General features: G+C 46.4%; 1 protein-coding gene across 2 annotated transcripts in view; it reads right to left on the bottom strand.

Annotated features, from left to right (window-relative positions):
- Window positions 1-23,113, bottom strand: part of LOC114800634 (metabotropic glutamate receptor 4-like) — a 133,315-nt gene that overhangs the window by 36,277 nt on the left and 73,925 nt on the right. For both annotated transcript variants that reach the window (XM_028998273.1, XM_028998274.1), the window contains exons 3-4: window positions 20,658-20,874; window positions 1,669-1,804 (exon numbers count right to left, since the gene is read on the bottom strand). In XM_028998273.1, coding sequence (XP_028854106.1) covers window positions 1,669-1,804; window positions 20,658-20,874 — 353 coding nt within the window. The remainder of the gene's footprint in view (window positions 1-1,668; window positions 1,805-20,657; window positions 20,875-23,113) is intronic.

Genomic DNA, 23,113 nt, shown 5'->3' with positions numbered 1-23,113 from the left:
GGGATATCTGGCAGCTAGTAATCAGTAGCAGATCCTTGAGCTTCCGAGGTGGAGCCTCCATGGATAAGACTTGTTTTTCCAGCACATCCATACAGATGCTCCATTAGATTTAGATCAGGGCATTTTGGAAGTCATGTTCTTCATGTTCTTTAGAGCATTCTTGAATAGTTTTGTGCAGCGTGGTAGGGTGCATTATCCTTCTAAACAAGGGCACTACACCATTGGGGAAAACCCTTTCCAAGAAGGGGTGTCCTTGGTCAGCAACAAAGCTCAGGTAAGTGGTAAGTGTCAAAGTAACATCTACATGAATGCACCCAGGGGACTTCGGAGTTCCAAGAAAACCCTTGCCTTCAGCATCACAGCCAACTTGCCTTCTTCCCATGGTGCATCCTGGTCCTTCCTAAGTCGTGGCCATCCACATGAAAGCAAAGGAAATGTGTTTCATCACACTAGAAGAACATCATCCATTGTTTCCTGTTCCCGATCTGATGTGGCGATTGTAGAAGCTTCTGGTGGTCTGCAGCTTCTCAAGCCCCGCAATTTCTATGTTAGAAAATATGATCTATTATCGCACTGTTTGGCCTACTGTTTGGCGTTTCACCATCCTACCTCACAGCCCTTATTACACCTCGCACTGCACCTCATATACTACAAGCCTCCAGTACTGCTCGCCTGGTCCCTCCATCTCTGAAGGTAAAAGGAAGACATTCATCTAGACTCTTCTCCGTCTTGGCCCCTCGGTGGTGGAATGAGCTCAGTCACTGAACACTTTCACACGGCAGCTCAAGACCTTCCTCTTTAGAGAATATTTAGATGAACTTGTAACTCTCTTGTAGTCTGACTTATGCAAGATTGTATTGTATTCATGGTTTGAGTATTTGTGAGCCAGAACTGATTACTTCATTGATGGTACATGACAGCACGTTGAAAGTTGAAATAGGGTGTCTGCCAAATGCCATATATTTACAGGCCAATAGTTTGGACATAACTTCTTATTCAACGTTTTCTTTATTTTCATGACCATTTACGTTGGTAGATTCTCACTGAAGGCATCAAAACTATGAATGAACACATGTGGAGTTATGTACTTAACAAAAAGTGGAGACCTGGCCTCCACAGTCACCGGACCTGAACCCAATCCAGATGGACCAACAAGTGCTAAACACCTCTGGGAACTCCTTCAAGACTGTTGGAAAAGCATTTCAGGTGACGACCTCTTGAAGCTCATCGAGAGAATGCCAAGAGTGTGCAAAGCAGTAATCAGAGCAAAGAAACTAGAATATAAAACATGTTTTCAGTTATTTCACCTTTTTTTGTTAAGTACGTAACGTAACATAGTTTTGATGCCTTCAGTGAGAATCTACCAACGTAAATGGTAATGAAAATAAAGAAAACTCATTGAATGAGAAGGTGTGTCCCAACCTTTGGCCTGTACTGTAAATGTAAATGTTCCGTTTTGCACAGCAGTATTTGCACTTGAACTTTAAGAGTTTCTGGTTCTTCTGTGGTTTTAAAGTTGTGGTTGATTGGTGTAAGAACCTCCAGTTACAGTTTTGATTAAGTAGCAGTCAGCAGTAGAGTGTTCTGTGCCCATCATACTGTACCCTGTAATTATTTGTGAGACATTAATGATGAAGGAACTGCAGGCTGCAGATCTGTCCTGCTCACCTGATGTCGTCCTCATTGGCGAAGAGGATGACCACACGGGCGTTAGGGTTCTCCCGCAGCCGGCGGATGATCTTGTCAAACTCCCCCGGTTTGGGCTCTCTGGGAATCTTTACCGACTGGGCGATGCAGACACTTCCTGAGAGAGAGAGAGAGAGACACCTTCAGGTAAGAGACGTGAGAACGTGGAGCGCAGAACAACTCCAGGCCCCCACCGGGCCTGAATCATCCTGATTATCACACCGTCTATCTTTGGCAGTGAGTCTCACCTCCAGACCGATTTTGGCATATGCTAGGTGAAGTGTGATGGTGTGTTTAGAGGAGGGCGCTGCAGAAAGACCCGGAACAATTTTCACCTCCGCACTCGCACTGCACCAGGGCAAGATTATAACGTATGTTACCTGACATGGAAAATGCCATTTAAATCCTCATTTGGAACAATTTCACTGATAAAAAGAGGAAGACGAGCGATGGAGTTACATGTGTGATTTCATTACAGATATGTTCAAATTCAGGCACATGCAAATAAAAAAAAAAAAACAACAAAAGGTAAAAACGCATAAAGCGCACAAAAGATATTTAGATAGATATTTAGGAGGGGCATTTCTATAAACCAGGAGGCTGAAAATATGTGTATAGGGAAGTGTTTTCTACCTGACACTAAGCACAGCACTATGAGCTAAACTAGCCCAGAGGATTGAGACACTCAGGATTCACGTAAATAAACAGTTTTTCTGCATGTTGCAGCACATGCTACTTCAGCTGCAGGACGTGAAGCCCAAATGAAAGTGGTGAAAAGGTTCCTCTGATCAGTTCTATTAGGAGAACCTGTCTGGACTGAATGGTGTTGCCTGATGGCACTCATGACGGTTGGGATCATTAAAACACTAAAAACTCAACAAGTAAATTCATCACAGGATCTGGTGCAGAACTGAAATTAACAAATAAATAAGTAAGAACTAGCGTTCTTGATTTAAAAGTTCTATGCCCTATATAGGCATGCATGCCTGTAAATGTAGAACAGAGAGAGCATTTTCTGAGGACTGGGGGTGTTCTTGTGACAATCGGAGGCGTCACTCGGTTCATCTGTAAAACTGCAGCAGCGTTATGGAAGAATAAATTGTTATCTAGACCAATGAGAGACGGAAGCTCCGCAGGATCATGTGCAGATGATGCACAGCCCGACGCTTCAGATCCCGTTCCAGGTGAGATGAAATCTTGCAGAATTAATGTTCTCTTCCTGAGCCAATCCTAATATGCCACTAATCTGATTGGATTGATTCTGTGTGGGAGGTTTTACTGAAAATCCACATCTATTAATAAGCGCATTATTACCACCACTAATAATAACAACATTCTCTGAGCAGTCCTGCCAGTTTCAGGAAATGCTCCTGCAGATATTGACTGGAGGCTGGAGATATTCCAGTGGCTCTGCCCCCATCGACCAGACCACACACCCCAACGCAGTCTGTCCTGGCTCCCAACGGTGGCTACAGTCCAAGAGAAGCTGTCTAGATGAAAACAGCACTTTGAGGTCACCCTGTGTTAAAGAACGTAGAAAACAAGAATCACAGGGCAAGTGTTTGCATCTAGTACAAGAATGAATAGAAGAGAATTATTGAATTGTCATGGTGAGTCTTTCTTAACCAAGAGAAATGATCAGAGGTGCCAAAATGGAAATTGGATGTGAGGCTAAAGCTGGAAAAAAAAACAGGTGCAGGAATAACACATTGGCCATCTGGACATTCTGGAGCATTCTGCTTGTCTTTAATGCCTGAGGTGGGATGCCACTGGTACGATAATAATGAAAACAGAGATATCATTGAGAATGATATGATTCAAAAGGAAGGGGACCAAGTGCTGTGCCCTGTGGAACACCGTGAGTAAAAAAGGCAGGAGAACATCTAAGGAGTCTTTTTAGAACAAGAATCTTTCTTTTAATGTGTGCTCATGCAAGGTGCCTTTTGCTGTATTCATACATTCAATGTCTGGAGTCCCTGAAAAACTTGGAACCGATCACGATGTTCTCCTGTTTCTTTAATCTCCTTCCGGATTGGTACTTGACACAGGCATTAAACACACACAGAATGGTCCAGAATGTCCATCTTGACTAATAGGCAGAAGCAGCTGATATAGAGGTTATATGAGTTTTTCCTCGCGGTGACAGCAAGGCCAGGGATGCCTGAGCCCAGTACGGCTGCCTGATGGAAAAATGCATCCTTGTTTGATTCTCGTTTTAGCATAAGAGAGCTCTATGCTGGGATAAAACCTGCTTCAGACCTGACGTGTCCTACTGAAACAGCATAAATGACTTCAGTCATACACAACCGAACATTTACTGGTCAAATCCTACTGATGAGGACAAACGTTTTCTTTTTTCACATTTTCATTTAGCAATTTAGCCAAACAGACATCTGATCACAGCTCCCTGGAGGACATCTCAGCCCTGTTAGATGACACAAGCATGGTCTATGGCCCATGATGCTTTGCCTGATGTCCCATGTGCACCATCATGGCAAATGTATCCGTCTCACTGCAGGTATTCGGCATCTGTCTCCAGAAACTTTTTAATGTCAAACTACAGCCTCTCAAAAGACATTTTAGAACATGGAATTCATCTCCATCTTCAAGGCTTTGGTAACTAGAACTGGAAGAGAAAAGGAAAACAACCAGAATGTTGACGGAGACTGGAATGTTTCTCCATGTTTGGCCTGTCTGTTTGAAACTGAATGAAAGACATGGTTAGCTGAGATTTTTGAGGAGTTGATTCTGAGTAGACCAGACACCCAGGCAGCGGATATTTACTCATAGCTTGAAAATGACTTCATATTTCACTCTTCTGGACCTGACAACCACATGGCTGTGTGCTGTATGGGTGCCGGGGTTTATGTGCTAAAAACAGAAATTTAATGACATCCCAGGAGGGAGACACTCGTTCCTCCACTGCAGTGAGGATCTACGTAATCGCTGGAGCTGTGAGGCGGCGATTTCCTCCAGCATCAGCAGCATCGCTGGTGACATCTTCACAGACAAAAAAATCCATTACAACACGTAGCGCTTCAATTAACGTTTGCAACATTGGCCAATCACGGGTTCATTTATAATTTAGACTTTACTTTCAGATGTCCTAAGACTTCATTATTACTGCACTTTTATGCATTAAATGCACAGAAAATTATGCGTGTAAATAAATAAGCAAATTCAGTTCAAATTTTCTACGTGTTTTTTAAAGGAACTTTAAAATGTTAATTCATGACTTTTATATTACAAGATTTTTGATCCTAGTCTTCTGTAATAGTACTGTAAAGGTGACCTCAAACCAAGAGCAATTTACAAAATGCTAAAAAAAAAAGAAGCTTTAAAATTTGGAATTATATTTTATGAAATGGTTGTTTTACCATTTATAATAATACTGAACCCAAATTGGCCAGAGAGAGTAAATGTGTTGGTAATCAGATAAAAATTATGTTACTTCAATTTAATTAACACTTTAATCCCATTAATTTCTCATTAACTATGATGCTCATTTACACGGTTCTCCTGCCGCAGGGGCTCGTGCGAGAACTGAACACTTGAAAATTGCGCCTTGCACTGATCCACTTAGTCGTAGAAACGAAGAGAAGCTCTGAAAGTAGCGCCGGTGGAGGTTGAGGGTCTCCTCCACTCTCTGGATGGGTTTCTGGAGCAGAGCAGACAGACGGCGGAACACCAGAGTTTAGATAGAGTGGTGGTAGTAGCCTAGTGGGTAACACACTTGCCTGTGAACCACAAGACCCAGGTTCAAATCCCACTTACTACCATTGTGTCCCTGAGCAGGACACTTAACCCTGAGTGTCTCTGGGGGGACTGTCCCTGTAACTACTGATTGTAAGTCGCTCTGGATAAGGCCGTCTGGTAAATGCTGTGAGTGTAAAATCTACTTTCAGACTCTGCTTGTGTCTCAGGGAACATCTGAGCTTCCCTGTTGTGGGATTTATTATTTTTTTTTTAACCCAGATAAGACGTCTCGCACCTGCGGGACCTACTCTGCTTTTAACAAAAGCACGGACGTTTCCCACTTGCCGCAGTTGTGGTGTCCTGCATACGAATTCAGATCCTCTGTCCTGAGGGACCACTGACTCACAGATATGGCGGACAGATGACAACCGCCCAGTGAGTATTGTTCTAATTAAGGACAGCATGTATTGCTAATCAATGGGGCAGAAATGCAAGCTCAAGAACGGAAATAGGGAACGACTGTCCCCCCGTCTCCGGTTCAGTAGGCCTTTTCAGATATTGCTGTCGTGACATCAACAGGAAGAAGAACCAACATGTCACATTAATGACTAAACGATGAAAATGAAAAGAGAGGATGGAGGGATGCTGGGGGTGTATGGGGAGGCTGCCTTCATGTAAATAAATGTTTAAAGTTTTTATGGGTTAATATATGCGTGGTGGTTAACTGACCAAGGATAAATTTGCAGATGGAGAGATGAAAAATGATATATGCAGATACGTGATGGTGCTTCCCCTCTGCCTTCATCAGTGAAGCTCATTTTGACAGAAGACAGGAAGTTATGAAAAATAAAAAGAAGCATCTCAGCAGGACGCTGTCACCACCCTGCCAGTGTCACTGCGCCGCAAACAACACGCAGAGCTAAAGAAACGTCGGGCTGAGAGTCCTCCGCCGAAGTAAAGAACAGAAACGGGGGGCAGAAGATGCGGGGCGCGGGGGCTTTCGTGTTGGGCTTCATCGAGGAGGCCGTTCAACATGTCATGGCCAACTCTGTCACCTGCGAACACACAACGCCGCCCTGACCGTGACTGAGCTCCAGACAAAATAACGTCCAGCAGGCCCAACTTCTGTCAGCTGTCTGCCAGCGGTACCGCCTCGACCCGCCTCGTACGGTGGCGCCGCTAACGCTGGAACAAAGCGGCGGGGCGGGAGGAGCAAACGTGGGCAGCAGCAATGCAGACAGCTGCAGATCGCAAATAATCACGAAAGCGAGAAGGGAGCTGAACTGCTGCAAATCCACCAAAAAAGCACCTCTACACATCACATTAACCTACATAAACTCCACGTGTTTTGATGCCTTCAGTGAGAATCTACCAACTTAAATGGTCATGAAAATAAAGAAAACACGTCGAATGAGAAGGTGTGTCCAAACTTTTGGCAAGTAATGTACATACAATATAATATTTTATTATACAGTGTAATCATCAGGCTTTTAACTATGAAAACAATTGATGTGCAGATATTATGATATCATCACCTGAGTGATGTGGAGTCAGCAAACAACAAAGTGAAGTGATTGTCATTGTGAAACACTGCAGCACAGGACAAAGTGACACAATGAAATGTGTCCTCTGTATTCAACCATCGCCCTTGGTGAGCAGTGGGCGGCCATTACAGGCACCCGGGGAGCAGTGTGTGGGGACGGTGCTTTGCTCAGTGGCACCTCAGTGGCACCTTGGCACTTCGGGATTCGAAACAGCAACCTTCTGATTACGGGGCCACTTCCATAACCGTGAGGCCACCACCGCCCCCACTCTCTGATTATTGTAAAACGTTGGTGTCACATCAGGGGTGTTAATAAAAAAAAGGCACCATATGGGTGAGCCGATGAGAAGAGCGGCAACACGCTGTCGTCACTCAGAGGTCATCAGGAACGGAGGGGGAAGTTCCGTAAAATCACGTTTTACTTTTTAATGATGATCACTCCGTTTATTTGAGCCTCCCTGGTCTTCTTCATCATGCAGGGTGGGGGTGGCATTACATTTACATTTACAGCATTTACTTAGGGTTAAGTGTCTTGCTCAGGGACACAATGGTAGTAAGTGGGATTTGAACCTGGGTCTTCTGGTTCATAGGCGAGTGTGTTACCCGCTAGGCTACTACCACCCATTATCATTATCAGCCGGGAGTCTTCGTTTAAAGATAAGGTGGCCTTCAACCAGCGTCTTCTCTGTAAACTGAAATTTAGTAAGCACCGCCTCTTCCCGACTTTTCGGGGGGAGGTTGATCCTTGGGGGGAACCGCTGGAAGAGCTTTTGGAGCCTATAATGAAAATGTGGAATCTTGCAGAAATTTGAAATAAACGGTAAATTGTTTTTTTTTTCCAGCTCCAACTCAGCATAATTGGCATGCCACGCGCATAATTCTTCATCATTAGCAGAATGTGCCAGGAAGAGTCGAGCCTCCGCAGAAGAAGAGCCAAAGCCCTGGAGCTCCTCGCGCAGGAGAAAACGAAGGATGTTGACATGACACGAACGCAGAATAAAAAATAAAAAAAACACTAAAATCGTTACTTTGGCCCATCGGGACACTCTACAGGGTCCTAATGTGGTCACATGGCCACAGACCACTCCCATTGAAAGTGAAGTGATTGTCACATGTGATACACAGCAGCACAGCACACGGTGACACAGTGAAATTTGTCCTCTGCATTTAACCATCACCCTGAGTGAGCAGTGGGCAGCCATGACAGGCGCCCGGGGAGCAGTGTGTGGGGACGGTGCTTTGCTCAGTGGCACCTCAGTGGCACCTTGGCGGATTGGGATTCGAACCGGCAACCTTCTGATTACGGGGCCGCTTCCTTAATCGCTAGGCCACCACTGCCCCTATTTTTGTGTTCAGCAAAACAACGGCAACATTTTGGCGTTACGATCAGCGCCACAGTGCAGTTTTTCAGAACTTCAGTGGGTTTTGATGCCAGAACAATCATCCATCACGCTGCCTTTATCCAGCGCGCGGCTGTATATTTTACTGCCACACATACTCGTTTTAGTTAATTGCCGCTCTTGTAAAACTCGTTTGTCTCCTTGCACTGTGATGAACGCGAACGCGCCGACGTGGAATGAACTCGTTTCCCGGGGAACGGAAGGTGACGGTGGTGCTGTGAATTCTGGGCCTGGTTCCCGAGGTCCATTACACATGACCCGACGGTGGCGGCAGCAGCAGTTCCTCAGATGAAACGGGGACCCTCGTGGGGGAGAAGCTCGGCTTCCGGCCCGTTTGTTGTGCCCGCCGAGCGGGATCTCGGGCGTTCCGACTGCGGGACGACGCGCGCCTCTGAGCGAGAATTCCGTTGGCAGGTCCGATTCCGTCCCAACTCCAAATGACACTAACGAGATCAGAGCGCTTGAGAAGTGTCTGGCTGTCGGCATCCTGTCCGTTCGCCACTTGCACTGGCACTCGATTACGGACGCGCCTGAAGACTTCAGCGCCCCTCCGAAGGCCCGGTGAGACCGAAGCTGCCATCTGTGATCCCGAGGAACGGCATGATGGAAGTGGACGGAGCTGGGACTGCGGGCCGGAGGTCGGATTCCGCGCGGAAGGAGCCATATTGCGCGCCTCCGCCGTCAGGTTACATCAGTTATTCCTGAAGGTCCTGGTGAAAGGACAGCATCAGCGGCAGGTGACTCGGGGGAGGATGGAGGCCACGGTCCTTTGAAAACAGACTTTTCGCATCCTCTGTCTTCTACACGCAGCAAGCGAGGCCTGAAAAGTCTACTGAAGTATGTACAGCGGGGGAAATAAGCATTTCACACATCAGCATTTTTATCAGTAAGGGGATATTGACACAAAATTTCCACCAGAAGTTGCACTTAAGCCAAATATTGAATTCATACAAAGAACTCAGAACATTTAAGTATACAAGTTGAGTCATAATAAATAAAGTGAAATGACACAGGGAATAAGTATTAAACACACTTTATTTAATACTTCGTAGAAAAGCCTTTGTTGGTGATTACAGCTTCTAGACACCTCTTGTATGGAGAGAGCAGTCGTCTGCATTGCTCAGGAGTGCTTCTTGCCCATTCTTCCTCACAAACGGTCTTTAAATCTTGAAGGTTCCTTGGGCCTTTTTTATGAACTTTGATCTTCAGTTCTCTCCATACATTTTCTATGGGATTTAGGTCAGGTGATTGCTTTCAGCTTTCTGGTAGATGGCAGTAGATTTTTATCCAGAATGTCCCAGTACATCTCTCCATTCATCCTGCTTTCAATAATATGAAGTCTGCCAGTACCCCTTGCTGAAAAGATGCTTCCACCCCCAAACTTAACTGTTAGTATGGTGTTCTTGGGGTGGTGGGCAGTGCCATTTCTTCTCCAAACATGGTGTGTTGAATGACAGCCAAAACGTTCAATTTTGCTTTCATCTGACCATACTATAGTCTCCCAGTAATCCACAAGCTTCTCCAAATGCTGTTTCGCAAATGTTAACAGAGCCTCAATATGCTTTTTGTTCAGCAATGGAGTCTTGCATGGTGAGCGTGCATGGATGCCATGGTGGTTCAGTGCATTGCTTATAGTTTTCTTTGAAACAACAGTACCTGCTGATGAATAATCAGGAGAACTCTCCTGATTATTCTTTGGACTCCTCGGAAAGGGATCTTACGTGGAGCACCTGATCGTGGCCGGTTTATGGTGAACATGGCCCGCACAGTGCTCACAGGAACATTCAGCATTCTGGAAATGGCATATAACGACAAGGTTACGAAGATCTTGGGAGAGTTCTTTGCTTTTACCCATCATGAAGTCTTTCCTGTGTGCCTGCTGGGTAATGAGAAGCCTTTATAGGCCATCAATTAGGATTCAAGCAGTTGAAACCAATTAGTACTGATCTCCTGGCTTTCTATGCCATTTTGCACCTTGTTATCTTCATGTGTTTAATACTTATTCCCTGTGTCATTTCACTATTTATTATGACTCAACTTGTATACTTAAATGCTCTGATTTCTTAGCCCACTTAGAAATCCCCTTACTGATAAAAATGCTGATGTGTCAAATACTTATTTTCCCCGCTGTACCTCAGTAACAATTATTCATCTCAGTTATCAATTACATGACTATCAAATGATCAAAAAATGTGAGATTATGTAATAAACAAAAAAATAGCACACAAGGCAGAATGTTTAATCTTCTGCTGTGATGGCAGCATTTCACAATCTTACCTTAAAGGTATTCCACAAAATTCGAAACATGTTCCCTGTATTGTATTCTTTAAAATGGCCTCCATAACCGTTATGCATCCAAACGTTTTTTACTGGTAATGTAATTAGTTCACACGCCTCTTGGCACGTCCCCAACTCGTCACCTGCGTCCTGTCACCGTGCTCCAGCATTCCCACCTGGTCCTGAACATCACCTCCAATCTACGAGTCAAGCCACACCCCCTCAGTCACCTCACCCGATCCCCACATTAGAAAAGGACGTTCTGTGTGCGGTCCTCGTCTGGCATTACGCTGTAGATTACGAGCTGCAGTCTAGTTAACGTCTTGGTCCTCATCTGGACTCGCCGTTCTTGTCTGCTAGTGTCACCTCCTCCTGTCAGGTCTGCTTTCCCTGTCCCAGATATTCATAGTAGTCACTATCACCACTACCATTAATAGGGCTGAAGTTGTGTCTTATTCTCACCATTTAGTTGCAACTTTAATTTATAATCATAACTGCACACCCCTTATGGACAGAATGTAGACGGTGTGTCAGGGTCTGGTCTGGAAGAGGCTACTCCGGATCCTGGGTTCGGACCAGAGTTTCGTGTTGGTCCTGTGTTAATGTTTCCTGATTGTTTTCGCCCGTGTCTGCTTGTATAAAGCTGCCCTGTTCGTTTCATTTTTGTCGTTGTTGAGTTGTCCCATTGCGTGTTGTAATAAATCCCATCTCGTAACGTGCGGATGCGTCCTTCTTCCTCTCCATGTCCAGCCACCGTGACAGTGACAAATGTCATTACTGTGAAAATCCGCAGTTAATTATCACAGATATTTTAACCCACATCCACACTTACATAAAAGCAACGTGTCAGATTTAATGCGACAAAATATGTGTAGGGCGTGAAGAAGTGTGCTGTGGTTAAAATATGACTGAACCAACGCCGCTATTTGTGCATCATAAACACAACTAGCTTCTGGCTCCCTTTAATTTTAGGATTTTTCTATAATGATATGTCCTATGAATATTTTCATAATAGTCTATATTCAAGGAATCGAGCTGCACTGTCCAGGTACAATGAGTCTGAGTCATTTCAGTCCTAAATTGCCCAGAATGCACCACAAAAACCCAATTAATGACTTCCTAGAGTGATTATTGTTCATTTGTTCAATTATAAGTGCATTCTTCTTTTACTATTCTTAACTTGCAATTTACCCGAAATATCAATCTCAATCTGCCCAATCTGGCAACAGTGCACCATTCATTTGTCAATGAATGATTATCTGTCTGGGTACAATACATTTTAGCCTAACTAAAATAACTTGTTAAATATGTCTACTGTAATAACTTCTGTATATACAGAATAATAAGTTAAGCATGCTGAAAAAACGGTAATGTTTTAGATCCAAATACAAGTAATTTTTCTGCATGAACAAATATAGATACATATATATTGGGATTTCAGACATTCTAAAATGTTTAGCTCCTTTAGAGAGGACAACATGGGAAAACCTGCTTGGATTTCTTACGAATTTGAAATGAAAAGGAAGATACAGGAGGTGAGTGTTAGGACCCTCTCCAGGCACCACAGACGGACACAAGTCAGCCATGATGATGACCAGTGGAATCAATAAAATCCCATTTAGGGACTTCACCTGAAACAAATTCTTACATTTTCATAAAACACAGTGTCCAGGAAAACATGGGTAAAAGCCTAGCGACCATTTTACCGAGTCACTAATGGATCCACTGACATCAGACACAGTTTCAGGCTGCAAACCTGACACCGTCGGGTTTGCACAACCATTTATCATCCTCAGCACTAAATCAGCACTAAAAGGTTGATGTGTTGCTGCCAGCTTAAACAGAAACTGTGGTGGTAGTGGGTGTAGTGGGCGAGCTGAGAGAACACGGCCATGGTATTTGTGGGAGTGAGCACAAAACTCAAAAACTCTTTCTCCTCAATCGCTGCCCACGATGTGAAGTTGTGACTTCTGCTGTAGGCCTAAGTCTGACCCCTTGGACATATGATCAAAATCAGTCACATGTGCATGTTTACAATGCAAATTAATAATTACATGGTATAAAGCATAAGTGAGGCTGAGGACAGAACCTGGTATTTTAAGATAAGGCCACAAGCATTATGGCTGATGCCACCCATGCATTTCCCACCCTACTTTCATCTGAATGAAGTGAAAGTGAAGTGATTGTCATTGTGAAACAGTACAGCACAGCACACGGTGACACCACGAAATGTGTCCTCTGTATTTAACCTTCACCCTTGGTGAGCAGTGGGCAGCCATGACAGGTGTCCGGGGAGCAGTGTGTGGGGATGCCGCTTTGCTCAGTGGCACCTAGGCGGTTCGGGATTCCAACGGTTCCTTACCCGCTATAAAGTGAAGTGATTGTTACATGTGATACACAGCAGCACAGCACACGGTGCATACAGTGAAATTTATCCTCTGCATTTAACCCATCCCCCTGAGTGAGCAGTGGTGCTTTGCTCAGTGGCACCTCAGTGGCACCTTGGCAGCTCGGGATTCGAACCACCAACCTTCTGATTACAGGGCCGCTTCCATAACCGCTAGGCCACCACTGCCCCTAGGCCAACTGGCCCATTCCATAGCATCAGAGTAAGGTTTAAGGTCCCCCAGCCTCTTTAAGCTGAATATTTACTATCCCCCCAAATGATTATTTTTCAGTATGAAAGTCCTGTTTAAGGAGAATGTTATTTTTTCTCCACTGTGTGTATATATGTATATGGCTGATATGACAGAGGAGCTGATATGCCACAATGTGGCCAAAACGTGACCCCAACGTTCTGCATAGTTTGGCAGTGAAGAAGTCCAGTGGCGCAGTGAAGAGGAAACATCGACTGACAAAGACTCTTCAAATCACTGGAAGTCCATTTGCTGTTCCTGGCACTGGCTGCACTTCTCAGGCAAAACTTTTTCAGAACTCCAGCAGTCATTTAATCTCCATCCAGTCCATTTAGGCCCCGTCCAGTCAATTATTTTATGCTAATGAGGCATCATCTGCCTAATGTGTCACAAATTGGCAGTTTGAAATCGCCCAATCCTGTGAACTGGAGGGAAAGTCGTTAGTATTGATGTCCTTGGTTTAAAATAGAAAATGAATTGAAGTGGGTCAGAGAAGAGTCTGGACTTTATTTAATTTCTTTACAGTGGTAGAACTTCCACCATCTGGTCAAACCTGCAGTTCCCACTGTTTTGATTGTGTATGATTGGGTCGTGTAAAATGTTTAATTCTGTTCTTAACTCGATTCTTCTACTCTGTCACAATTAGTGATGTTCTTTTATTTAGTTCTTGTAATAATGACAGAAGGTAAAATAATTCCCTGCAGTAATGAGGATCCCCACTGGCCCTCGGCCATCAGCCAGGAGAAGGGAGGTTTGGCTAGAACAATCACCATGAAAAACAATGACCGCCGGACTTGTGGGATAATTAATAAATATTAAACCAAATGCTTCATCACAGACGTACAGAGCTTGTCTAATGCAGGCATCTGGCTACATTTTGATTCATGCTGAATATATTTTTTTGCATTTTTCACGGTACTCCAGCAGCCGGATAAAATCTACAGCCATCTAGAACAGGCCGGGGCATATTTGGTGGTTGGCGGTTTTGTGTGAACGGGGTCATCATTCAGAGAGGTGCGGATGGCGGTTATCAGCCGGAGAGATAAGGCCGTCGGGCCAGGGCTGCACTAAACGCCACTCCCTGACTCGTAAAAGGCCCGGTGCTGCGGCGCTCCTGGCAGAAGGTATTCAGCTTGCAGATGGAGTGCGGGGCAGCGGCTCAATTCCAGCCGAAGGCCGGCGTGATGCGTGTTTATATTAGCATCACACGCCGATTATGCAATCTCGCCGCCACATGAAGTGTCTTTTAATTTATTCTACCGGAGCTGGAGCCGCGGCGGGCACAGCCACTGTTTACGTGAGAGCAGTGCAGAGGACCACACAGTTCAACATAGCAATATGGGTATTCCACACAAATGTGTCCACTGTGAAAATCACATTGCACATTTACATTAAAAAAAAACTAAACCAGCACCTCCAAAACAAATTTGGGGCTACAGGACAATGGTCATTTGGGCACCAAAGATTGCCTTAGAAGGACAATTCCAATCTGACTATTAACAGAAACGTTGTTTCTTACTCACTGCTTCAATCAGTGAAAGGTTCTAGTAAACTGGCTCTTATAAATTCATCCATTGAGCAGATCTGTTGTGCAGCATGTACAGCAACATCACGTTCACCAGCTGGCCTGGCAAGAGTTTAATAAGTAAGAAATTATGGGCCCTATTTTCAAGTGCAGCACAGAGCATGGGGCATGTTGACAATTCTAGTGGGAAAGATGTCCTCATGATTTACCAAAATAAGTAGATTAAAAACAAGAAAGAAACACAATTCTTTATGATGTTTGTGCATTTCATCATCCGAAAAGAAGAAAAAACAATTCATTGGATTTACTTACTGAATAATGGACATTGGTTTCACCTAATTCATATGATTTAGGCCGTCCAAATTCTTTAATTTAATTTAATTACTTAGCAGACGCTTTTATCCAAACCGACTTCTAAAAAGATACTTAAGTTATTTCAGTAAGATTTTTTTACTTAGTTGATCAAAATTTGGCATTGAATCCAAATTAAACATGTTATTTTTAAATGATCGAATAATTTATGATGTGTTTAGTTTAAAACGTTAAAATATTATGTTGAACCCATGTGATTAAATTCAATAAAAAAAACATTCACTTTTTTCAGTGTAGGGTGTATGACAGCTGTCAATCATTAGTAAAACACTAAGTAAGAAATTGTAAGAATCAGAAGGTTGCCAGTTTGAATCCCGAACCGCAAAGGTGCCACTCAGGTGCCACCGAGCAAAAGCACCATCCCCACACACTGCTCCCCGGGCGCCTGTCATGGCTGCCCACTGGTCAGGGGATGGGTTAAATGCAGAGACCACATTTCACTGTGTGCGCTGGGTGCTGTGCTGTGTCACATGTGACCACTAATCACTTTCTAATCACTTTCAGTTCTCCTCTGAGCTTCCAGAACAGGACCATCTCCAAACTCAAATATCTCCGTCTCTCTCTGGGACGTCACTGGACCGACTGGTGTCCATAATCACGTGCTCTGTCCACCCAACAGGTCATGAAACCGTTTAAAAGGAAGTGGCGGAGGTGAGAGACCTTCACCTGGAGGACAAACCCGCGGGCGGCGGCGCTGCCTCCTCATCAAGACAATTGAAAGGGTCCCGGGGAAACAGATTGAGACGGCGGCTCCGGTGCCACGAGAAATGTCACCGTCGATAATGGAAATGGCAGCGGCAGAGTCAATGTGACACGCTGCCACGCTGTGATTTCTGCCGGAGTCAATTATCCCGGGAAGACGAGCGCGGGGTTGGGGAGCGTCTTGCGGTCTCCGTTACTTAAAAGACTTAAATGAAGCGTCGTGAAGGGCTCTTTAAGCCCAAAGCGCACGGAGACGAATGTCGATCGGCGGGCCGGAGTCGCGCGTCTGACAGTGATGAGGGGAAGAGAAAAGGAATCACAGCGTGGATCAAAGCTGTCCCCTTCGCTTTTGTTGTTGTTTTTATTTCGGGCTTGACTGACGAGCTGTCACCTTGACAGGCTCCTCAGCTCAGAGCCAAAAGCATTTATTTATTTAGCCAAAAAAGGACGTGCCGCGGTGTCACAGCGTGATTTTCCAAAGCGGTCTAACGGAAGGCGCTCTGTGAAACGACGTTTGTTCTGTTTTCCGGAGTGAGGCCTGGAAAAGCGAAACGTGGGTCGCTGTTTGCCGCCGGCGGCGTGTGCATGGTCCCTCTGCTGAAGAACGGGCCTGTGGGGCAGTGGTGGCCTAGCGGTTCCATAATCAGAAGGTTGCCGGTTCGAATCCCGATCCGCCAAGGTGCCACTGAGAAAAGCACCGTCCCCACACACTGCTCCCCGGGTGCCTGTCATGGCTGCCCACTGCTCACTCAGGGTGATGGTTAAATGCAGAGGACACATTTCACTGTGTGCACAGTGTGCTGTGCATCACAAGTGACAATCACTTCACTGTTTACTGGCCGCTGGTGGACGCGCTCCACCCGGCATGCAGGCAGCGGGTCGATTGATCAGGTCGCCGATCTGAGCAGAATAAATACACAAACGTAAAACCACGCCCTCAGAACCCCGCTTCGTTCTCTGTGGGCGACGCTTTCCATCCATTTGACTCGTTTTATTTCATTTTTTATCATTTATGAACATTTCTGAAACGTCCCTTCAGCTTGTTCAGCTATCGCCATTTGAACGCCGCCAGTTCCTGCGTGTTTTCTGCACCACGGCACATAAAACATCTAGATTATCAATGAGATCTAATTAGGCGGCAACAACCTTGCCAAACAAGATCATTAGCAAGAATAGTTGGTCTGTAATTAAATATTCTTTTTAATGAACTTGTTTATGACATGTTTTTCGTTGATTGCTCTGAACAACAGCTCATCGTGGAAAAACAGATCCAGAGCTCTGATGGGACCGGAGACCGTCACTCGGACCAGTTCGTCTTCCCAGAACCGGCGCTGCAGGTTCACGGCATTTAAAGTGGAGCGATTGTCAATGTGAAACACTGGGGCGCCCTGGGGCTCAGTGGCCCGTGGTCTTCCGGTGACGGACGTCCTTACCTGCCCTGTCCCATTTGTGCCAGATGAACATCCAAAAGTAAACCTGTAACTCGGCACATGATCACTTGACTATTGACCTCCAGTCCTTGGGCGGGATGAGGGGAACGAGCGTGATCGGGCGTGCAGGGGGGACCCCGACCAATTAGCAGCTCCGAAATGAGTCCCACAATCCCGGTTTTAAGAGTCGGCTGGAGGAGCGGGGAGCTCATTAAACGATTGATTGGAGATTCACGGTTTGTTAGCTTATTGACGTCACCTGGAACATGCACCTCGGGCGACGCCCGTTCGCTTGCACTCTCACTGCCAATGATTCTGCTGCAGGGCGTGGCTGGCTCACCGATGAGTCTTCCGAGGGTGACAGCGTTCGCGGGCCCCTCCAATTCTCCATCGATACAGGTATTGATCAGGCCGCTGCTAACGGGAAACTGCACTAACGCTGCGTGGAAACCGAAACGGCGCTGGTAAATCACAAGTTTCCACACACTTTTCAAAAGCAGTTATTGATGAGGGACTGGTCATTTCACTCTCATTTTCAAATGGCGACAAACATTTCATGCGTAAGAACGGTCGCGGGATTTTGCACGCAACTGCCGGAAAAGCGCCAGTTTCGCTCTGCAGGCCGGAACGAAGGTGCATTTTGGAAAACGATGTTTTACTCCATATCACAGATTCCACAGCGTCTGCAACGTTTCATTTAACACTCAGTGACTATGGCCGCGTTCCCATTGTTGAACGTCATTAAATGGCCACAAATTAAATTTAGCTTCCACTCTCGGGAAGCCCCGCTGAGCAGATGCCCTGATTGGAAACCCACTCGGATTAAACTCGATTAAAATTAATATTTTCCCTTACAATTACCGCCCTTTGTCTGCAGCAGTTAGTCTGATCCGAGGACCTATGGACCCCTTTTAAAAAATGCCAAAATCGTCCCACCCGTTTGTTACAGGCGGCTCTGGAGGGTCGTCAGTGATCAGATAAATGAATTCGGTACACCAAATTCCCATGCGGTTGGAATTTGTGTTTTTCCACAAACACATCTGTGTTCCGGTCCCATTACATCCAACGGAAGCGCTTCTGTAGGTGAATCTACTGCAGGCGGATTTCTACGGATTTCCTCAATATATTCACGAATTCACAATAAATCACACATCAGCATAAGCAACATGCACAACCTCGTCCAATGGAGCGCTTTGATGAACGGCACCCGCTTCCGGCGGTTCTACACAGGAACGTGTGACCCAGAACGTGAGCTGTTACCATGGCAGCCATCCAGCCAGCCGCTGCGGCGGAGATCTGATGGAGAGCCGTTGGTTCCCATTTCGGTGTCATTCACCTCATCTTGAAAAGAGTCACGGACCGCCGTAGTGAACAAGACCCCAACGTGCCCGCTGGAGCCCCGGTGGTTTACTGTTCTGTGTGGTTCCCACTGTAAACGTGGAGATTACTTTCCATCGACTCATGCACACTTGTTCCCGCAACCATTTACCAAAACAATATTTTACCGTTTATGATCAGCAGTGCTTCATGCTGTTTATAATTTCTACTTCGTGTGTGGCTGCAGCTGTAAAGGCTTCCTTTCAAACGTCGACGTACAGCAGGGTTCCGTCGGTAAGTCACCGCAGGAGGCTCAGTTCTGTCTGTGGGATTTACTCCCGGTTCCCACAGACACTCGCCTCTGTTCCCTTATTCGCGGTGACCTATGACCTCAGGCACTCCAAGCTCTGCATCAAACTTGTCGTGCGGGTTTGCACCGTGTGAATGTGCGGTGTGCGAGTGTGTATCATGCGGGTTTGCGCCGTGTGAGTTTGTGGTTTGCGAGTTTGCGGCGTGCGAGTTTGTGGTGTGCGAGTTTGCGGCGTGCGAGTTTGCGGCGTGCGAGTTTGTGGTGTGCGAGTTTGCGGCGTGCGAGTTTGTGGTGTGCGAGTTTGCGGCGTGCGAGTTTGTGGTGTGCGAGTTTGCGGCGTGCGAGTTTGTGGTGTGCGAGTTTGCGGCGTGCGAGTTTGTGGTGTGTGAGGGTGTGGAGTGCAAGTTTGCGCCGTGCGAGTTTGAGGTGTGCGAGTTTGAGGTGTGCGAGTTTGAGGTGTGCAAGTTTGAGGTGTGCAAGTTTGCGTAGTGCACGTGCTCATCATGCAAGTTTGCAGCGTGTGAGTGTGTGGCGTGCGAGTTTGCGCCATGCGAGTTTGTGGTGTGCGAGTTTGCGGCGTGTGAGTGTGTGGCGTGTGAGTTTGCGCCATGCGAGTTTGTGGTGTGCGAGTTTGTGGCGTGTGAGTGTGTGGCGTGTGAGTTTGCGCCATGCGAGTTTGTGGTGTGCGAGTTTGCGGCGTGTGAGTGTGTGGCGTGCGAGTTTGCGCCATGCGAGTTTGTGGTGTGCGAGTTTGCGGCGTGTGAGTGTGTGGCGTGTGAGTTTGCGCCATGCGAGTTTGTGGTGTGCGAGTTTGTGGCGTGTGAGTGTGTGGCGTGTGAGTTTGCGCCATGCGAGTTTGTGGTGTGCGAGTTTGCGGCGTGTGAGTGTGTGGCGTGCGAGTTTGTGGTGTGCGAGTTTGTGCCATGCAAGTTTGTTAACTTGACTATAATGCTACTGACAGCAGGTTTGCTTGGTTCATGCCACCATTTTGAAAGCTCTAACTGTCACGCTGCTTTCATTCTAGTAGGTCTAAAAATATGACTAATTAACGGGTGGTCCCCATGTTTTGTAGTTGGGGTCACGAAGCCTGACCACTGAGCAGGACACTGATTGGACGCAGGGAGCGTCTCAGTCTGGACGTCCTCAGGTCACAGGACGCCACCCCAGAAACTAGGCGTGACGAGCGAGGATGCCGCCGCTCCGGGTCGGGCCAGATATTCAGAGTAAATCCATTCGGTAATTTCGTTTCCTGTTGACGCTGCCAGCTGAGGCGGGAGCGGCAGAGATAAATGCCGGCGAGAGCCGGTGGGGGTTCGCCGCAAAACCCCAATCAATCATTCCGGTCTATATTCCTGACACATTCCAGGGCGCCTGTGATTTCAGAGAAAAGCCGATTCCCGGGCCGTGGCGCGCTCGCCATCAATCCTTCCCGGTTTCAGCAGCCGGAACACCTGGAATGTCGTGACGGGGCCCAGATTGTGAGCCTTTTCACTTCGATGAGACGTTTAATTCATAACCTCTGTCACGACGGGTGAAAAAACGGGCCCGCTTTCCCACCGACACAAACAGGAAATGGCGTTTTTAACCAACTGCACACAATAAAAATCATAAATCATCCAAACTCACTTTTATATCCAGAAGAACGTTTTAACTTCTCTCTCTCTCCCTGCATTCTTGTCTTTCGAGGAAAAGGGATTTCATCCGGCCGTATCTATGGCAACCTGTTGGCTGGCGGATCCTCGGGGAAAAAGAGTTGCCCTCACCTTCCTCCCTGGACCTCTGGATGAAGGCGTCCACGCCACTCTCGCCGTAGCTGCCCTCGGACGCCACCGTGGAGACGTAGTTCCATCGCATGGCCTTCACGATGTCCACCATGGCCTGGGCCTGGTACGTGTCGGGCGGCACCACCCGTGAGAAGAAGTCGTAGCGCGTGTTGTCGCTGAGCTCCGGTGCGGTGGAGGCGTAGCTCACCTGAGGGATCTGTGGAGCAGAGGAGAGGAGAGATCTTTCAGCATCAGCACCACCATCACCTGTTCTTCTACACGTCCAGGGAAGCTGGATATTGACCTGCTTGAAATGGCACTACAGTGTATTCTAAATTTATTCACAATATTCTAAAATTCTCCTTAGTCTTCCATCTGCATGGGGTTGGCAAGTCTCCAAAACCACCGTTGGACAAATCAGCAGCAACCATCTTGTTGATTTTGAGTATGCAATAAATTAAAAAAAAAAATTCTCTTGTCCCATTAACCACAAATGCTAGCATCTGGATGTTAGGTTGTTAGCTGCAGAGAAAGATTTTAGTGACGACAGCCAAATCTCAACTTTAAAGCATGCTGGAGGTTCTGATCTGGAGGTTCATGGTGTCATGGGATTCCAAGACCTTTTCATCAGAAGAATGATCAGGAACAATACTTTTCTGACCACAGAATTCAGAATTCTCATTCCATGACCAGAACCCCAGTGAGAACCTGCGGGATCAGTTGAAAAAGAACAGAGGGTCCAGGACCTTGCGTGAGCTGGATTCTCAAGCGTTCTCCACGGAACCAACTCCAAATGTGCTGTCACACGACCCACTTTGGGTACGCAGGAGATATGGATTAAATACGAGCGCCTGCTTATTAGATGCTGCGCTCCACGTGTTCCTGCAGGACCCCCCCCCTCAGTATTTCCATTTAATCATTAATGGGCCAGTAATGAATGTGGCAGGCTGAACGCAGTGTGATCCTGAATGAACAGGTTCTGGCAGGCGTTCCTCTGATGTGAAGGGTTTTATCCGGTGGAAAATATGCATTTTGTGTAAACAGGGGGAAACCGATAAGCGAATTTCACAACACTTGGCCTTCCATTATCTTTGAAAAATGTCACTCTTAGCAGCACGGCGGCGTGCGCTGTAGAGCTCGCATGCGGAGACCCACCATGACCCCCACCGGCATAGTGAGGAGTAAACAAGGCGTCGGGCCCGATTTGGACGTTCGCTGAACCTCCAGCTGATCTCAGGACAGTTCATCGTGGGAGAGGCTGTCTGCCCCCCACAGTTTCTCATACCGCGCTCCATGTCAGCTGTGCTCACGGGCCACAGGGGGCTGGGAAGAAGCTCATCTCCAAATAAAACGTGTCTATCAGCTCCAGGAGCAGCTCCACAAACGTCCGTTATCTGGCCTGTCAGGGCTCCTCCAACCTGCTACCATCAACCAGACACGCCTTCCTCCATGAGCCCCGTCTGTCTTCTTCACGCTGTCAATGAGCTATGTCCAAAAAAAGGACCAAGCAATCCATGAGCACAGTTAGTGTCAGATACCATCTTTCCATGGTCAATTGATCAGCTGGTCTGTAATCTAGTAGATTCAGGCATGTGCACAGCTAAACCCCAGCTGGTGCTCCTGCGCTGTTCACCTCTGACCTCTGACAGTTGCCCTTTTTCCTTTCTAGCCAAACATCTGAGAACATTAGCATTGGCCACCTTAAACTTACAACAAATCAACTAGTTTCATTTCAGAAGTTCCAGTGCTGAATTAGTCCACCTCTGTGCCAGTTGGCGAATATATATTATCTATTCAATGCCAACATATCCATGTAAGGAGCTCAAACCCCAAAATGATCACAGTGGCACCGATGAACTGGTGAAACCTGCTAGTTTACGCTTATAAAGCCTGGAAAAAAATCGAATAATTATGATAATAATAATCGGTGAGTAATGAGTTTGTAACCTGTGACCTGCCGAATTCATCCAACAGACTGTCGGAACATCAGTGGACTATCGTCATCATGCCTCCGACCCGTCACATGTAACCAGTGCACGGAAAGCGACACCCGGAGGAGCAGAATTCGTGCACCTCTGAAGTGAGAAAAATAATGAGGTGCAACTGGGCATCACGCGGCGCTGCTGCAGCAATGTGATGCAACTGCAGAGATCAGAGAAACATCTGCTGGCCCGGAGTCCACATTAAACCAGTCCCACAAACAGTTCATCCCAGAAACACACACCACATTGTTCCTGCAGCATCCGGACCTTTGGGTGATTTTCTTTTCTCTTCTTCACAACCTTCCAGAAGGACACTGGATGTCTGTTTCATCCAAAAAAACGCTTCAATCTAGCTGAATGTGAGATGCAATGTGACACATTTACCGCATTTACCAGACGCCCTTATCCAGGGCAACTTACAATCAGTAGTTACAGGGACAGTCCCCCCCTGGAGACACTCAGGGTTAAGTGTCT

This window comes from Denticeps clupeoides, chromosome 12 (genome assembly GCF_900700375.1).
Source record: "Denticeps clupeoides chromosome 12, fDenClu1.1, whole genome shotgun sequence".
Classification (NCBI taxonomy): Eukaryota; Metazoa; Chordata; class Actinopteri; order Clupeiformes; family Denticipitidae; genus Denticeps; species Denticeps clupeoides.
The sequence above is the reverse complement of the archived record's forward strand: the minus strand, read 5'-3'. Positions and strand labels throughout refer to the sequence as shown.